General features: G+C 43.1%; 1 protein-coding gene across 1 annotated transcript; it reads left to right on the forward strand.

The window, feature by feature from the left end:
* Positions 1-3,318: 3,318 nt before the first annotated feature.
* LOC108804056 (zinc finger protein 154-like) lies at positions 3,319-4,284 on the forward strand (the record flags this gene model as incomplete). The annotated part of the gene is made up of 2 exons (XM_018575823.1): positions 3,319-3,358; positions 3,713-4,284. Coding segments are annotated over 2 exons (612 nt in total), but the record flags the coding sequence as incomplete, so codon positions are not given.
* Positions 4,285-4,902: the final 618 nt, after the last annotated feature.

Consider the following 4,902-nt stretch of genomic DNA (forward strand, 5'->3'; position numbering starts at 1 on the left):
CAGGATGACGCCGCACTGCCTGCTGGTGCGTCCGGTCCGTCCGTTGCTCCGCCTCCTGCAGCTCCTTCACATGCGGCTGAGCGGCCAGGGGAACCAGGAGCGGGGCCACTTACGTCACTCACTGACGTAGGACGTAGTGTCACTGAGACTGCACAGGTTAGCACCACTGCGGCCGGCGGGGACTCGTCCTTCAGATGCCGCCCGCAGCGGCAGCCCACACTGGTATCGATCGGGCCACTGTCACTGTCAATTTTCCGCCCTGTTCCCTGGCGCCGTAAGGCAAGTGCCCATGTTGCCTTGCGCTAGCGCCGGCCCTGAACAGAGGTCTTCTGAGTGAAGAACATGATCCTGTCTATAGCATCCGGTGTAAACTGAAGTCTCCTTCCCATTGGGTAATGTACGAGAGAGAGAGGCCAACGGATGGGGAGTTTAGTAAGTGGTACACCACACAGCATGTCTAAATGTACTTGTTTTGACAATAGCTATCCTCGAACACTGTCAAAGGGCGAGAAATCCCCCCGCTGGAGGCAATGACTGCAGAAAATGGGACAATTGCTCCAAAATCCTAGTATCACGTACCTGAATGGAGACCCAACGGAGAAGGGTCACCCTAGATGACATCTATATATCATTACAATAGGCTCAACCCAAAAACCTAACACACCCCACGATATGGATCTTTATTCACCGTTACTTTATTACTGATTATAATTTTAATTGGAGTTCAATGAGATCAGAAAATGAAAGTCACATGACTAAAATAAAAATCCTTATACTTGTATTGAAGCTTTGTAAAATAAGCCCACTAGGTGGTATTTCAAGTCTAAGTTTTTTTTCTCAAACAGTTTCTTATTTAGTTTCACTTTTATTAATATTAAAAAAAATATATATCACATTGTTGTTTTTCATTATATTTCTTTATTGTCTGGATTTGATGTGAGGTATAATCTGTGTGTAGTCATGGATGTAACGTAATAGAGCAATAGACCACAAGGCAGCGAGCACAATGATGAAACATAACGTAAACTGAAGTATTTATATTCAACACAAGGTGGTGATCTCACTTGGAATACAACTACAGGAAGTGATGTAGGAGATATGATGTAAGGTACAGACAGGAAGTGATGTAGGGTGATGAACAGGAAGTAATGTAAGAGTGAGGTGGAAAGTGATTTGGGAGAAAGCAAAGAGGAGACATTGCTTAAATCAGCTGCAGAGGAGGTAATAAGATATTATTTTATATTTACACCCGGTAATCTCCTTCATACCCACCATCTTCCTCAAAGTTCACTGTGAGGTCTGTTATGATTTATAGCATACATGCACGTAAGTATAGAGCCCTTTATCCAACTGTCCATCCACAGCCTCCATTTATAGACCGGATACATCCTAAATATAGAGCCATTTATCCAACTGTCCATCCAGAGCCGCCATTTATAGACCGGATACATCCTAAATATAGAGCCATTTATCCAACTGTCCAGAGAGGAACCCACCAGAGAGATGTGTCCGTCCTCTGTATTCCCGGGATTCCACACAGGAAGATCTCACCATCCCTCATAAGGTGAAACAGAGAAATAATAGGGGATACATTTTGACCTCTTCATTATCTATGTAGTTACATCTGATCTCATTGTTCTCAATATTCAGGGTATAAACCAGAGTGAGTGTGATAATGATGTTAAAGACGAGGTAAAAGAGGAGGAGGAGGAGGTTGGTGTGATGGAGGAGTTTTCAGAAGGACACAAATGCTCCGTTAAGGATATCATCATGGAACCATTCAGTGACACAAATCCACCAGAGAGATGTCCCCGTCCTCTGTATTTCCGGGATTCCACACAGGAAGATCTCACCATCCCCCACCATGATCAGGTAGGTGGGACTCGGTGTATAGAACACAGAAGTGATAGTGAACTTTGTGAGACAACATTCTTCTATGTAATCTGTTGGTTTAATGTTTACATCTGAAATGTAGCCTCCCACCCATTCCACCCTCTCCATTTCAGCTTCCCCGTGCTCCACCCTCCACTTTTATTAAAAAGTATAAACAAAATTTCTTCCATGGGTCTTGGGTCCAGTCATGTGACATAATAGATAGGCTCCGTGCTTGTGCCCTCCAAAGGCCACGAGCTGAAATATGTGGTGCTGTTCTTTGCTTCTGTGAGTCCATGCTGGTGTGATGATGCACCCTCAGGGTGAGGGTCCTTGGCTCCCGGGCTCAGAGGAAATAGGAAGGAGACCTGCCCTCAAATGGGCAGAGCAGGAGACCTGATATTTCTCTGCTGTAGGTCAGTAACATGTACAGGTCTTGTCCCTCCCCCAGTCTTTGACTTGACAGGAAAATGAGAAGCAGCAGACTGTTCCTCTCTCTCTCCCAGTCTAAGCTTTGCTGTACAGGGACTGCAGGAACCTGATACCAGGTCACAATTAGGTACTAACAATGTTTACTTTAAAAAACAAAGACAGAGCTGCATTCCTTTGTGTCTTTTATATCTCCCCGGAGTTCAGCTTTATGAGATGTTTTCTATTATTTTGGGGTTTAGGGTGAAGAACGGAACAATATAAAAGCTGAGGTTAAAGAGGAAGAAGTGGAGACGTATGTGGGGGGTGACCGGCCGTCCACGGAGGAGGTCGGGATGATGATGAAAAGTGATCAGGATGACATTTCTCTACCGATCAACACAAGTAAGTAACAGACACTATGGAGGGAACAGGTCACAGTTCTATGTCACTTCTGAGTAGAAGGTGTGACGTTTAAGGGATCATGTTGGAGAATTATCAGATCTTCTCATCATCAGATAAGATGAGACTGAATTATAAATGGTGGACCATCAAAGTTGGGAAGGAGATTCACCAGAAGAAGTAATCTCCCCTATTGTAGGATTTATAGCAAATAAACTCTCATCAAATGTTTTACATACAGATGTTGGGTCCATTGTCATGGAGGAATGATGGTTCTGAGATCATCGTCAATATAGCCTCTGTCCATCTCCATTCCTCAATATAACGTCATGTGACCAACAAATGAGGAGGAGATACTGTACACCATATGAAGGTCCATCTCTCTTATTCTCCATAGCCGTGATCAATTCACAAAACTATTTTGCCCAGTGTGTCAGAGTTTTGGGTGTTTTATCTCATTTGTTTTTACATGTCGTAACGTTGTACCCAATTCCATGCCAGAGCTCTGTGATGACTTCTAGACCAACATACATGACTCTGATTACTGACGTGTGTAATAATTTCTCTCCAGCAGATGGATGTGATGTCAGGAATACCTCGGAGAGACATCTTATATTATCTGCCGATTGTAAGTCAGAAGATAATGTCATCACACAGGATTCTCCAGGAGTGAATCCAAACACACAAAATATACATCACAGACCTCACTGCTCAGAGACATCAATGGATCCCTCTGATCAGGGTGAATCTTCTGATCATTCACATACTATGACTGGAAATATCCATCTAAGATCTCACACTGCAAGAGATCCATCTAATCCCAAGGAATCTTCCTCACCCCATGAAGGAGATCACAGAGGTGAAAATCTTTTCTCACATGCAGTGTGTGGGAAATCTTTAATTGAAAACAAAAACCTTCATAGACCCCAAAGTATTAACATGGATGAGCGACCCTATTCATGTCCAGCGTGTGGAAAATGTTTCATTCGCAAAGGACACCTTGTTATACATCAAAGAATTCATATGGGTGAGCGTCCTTATTCATGTTCAGAGTGCGGGAAATCTTTCACTCAGAAAGGAGTCCTTGTTAAACACCAGAGAATTCACACTGATGAGCGTCCTTATTCATGTTCAGAGTGCGGGAAATCTTTCACTCAGAAAGGAGACCTTGTTAAACACCAGAGAATTCACACTGGTGAGCGTCCTTATTCATGTTCAGAGTGCGGGAAATCATTCATTAATAAAGAAGCCCTTGTTATACACCAGAGAATTCACACTGGTGAGCGTCCTTATTCATGTTCAGAGTGCGGCAAATCATTCATTAGCAAAGGAGGCCTTGTTATACACCAGAGAATTCACACTGATGAGCGTCCTTATTCATGTTCAGAGTGCGGGAAATCATACATTAAGAAAGAAGCCCTTGTTATACACCAGAGAATTCACACTGATGAGCGTCCTTATTCATGTTCAGAGTGCGGGAAATCATTCAATTATCAAGGAGTCCTTGTTAAACACCAGAGAATTCACACTGATGAGCGTCCTTATTCATGTTCAGAGTGCGGGAAATCATTCATTAAGAAAGAAGCCCTTGTTATACACCAGAGAATTCACACAGGTGAGCGTCCTTATTCATGTTCAGAGTGCGGGAAATCTTTCATTAAGAAAGGAGACCTTGTTAAGACATCAGAGAAGTCACACGGGTGAGCGTCCTTGTTCATGTTCAGACTACAGCAAATCTTTCACCGAGAAACATACTGCGGAGCGTCCTCACTGACTGTGGGTAAAGAAATCTTAATAGACAGCGCCAGCTGGTTCTTATGACAAATATACGATGGCTTTTCACAGTTGGAACTGTTTAGTGCATAGAAAAATTGTAAGATAGTCCATAGAACAACTGTAGGGTATAAAAGAAAAAGGGTGGTCATCAGGAAGAAGGATTCTCCTTACCTCGATGGTAATCATTTTATAACATTGTCATAATGTCATTGTCATGTGTCACATGCATTGTGATGGGTCTTTAAATTTTGTATGTCTTCCATCTGTCCCCGTTATTCCTCTCCTCCGCTCCCCATAGCTCAGTGTTCCTCTGTATAGATAGCTCCTCCCTTCCTCATTCTGGTCCAGTTTACATCTCAGCCACGTGTCATTTCGTTGAGTGGATCACATTATGATCTTTTGACCTCTCCGATGTTCCCTGTTGTAAGATCCTCACAGTTTTGG

This window comes from Nanorana parkeri, unplaced genomic scaffold, assembly GCF_000935625.1.
Source record: "Nanorana parkeri isolate BGI_ZX_2015 unplaced genomic scaffold, ASM93562v1 scaffold4911, whole genome shotgun sequence".
NCBI lineage: Eukaryota > Metazoa > Chordata > Amphibia > Anura > Dicroglossidae > Nanorana > Nanorana parkeri.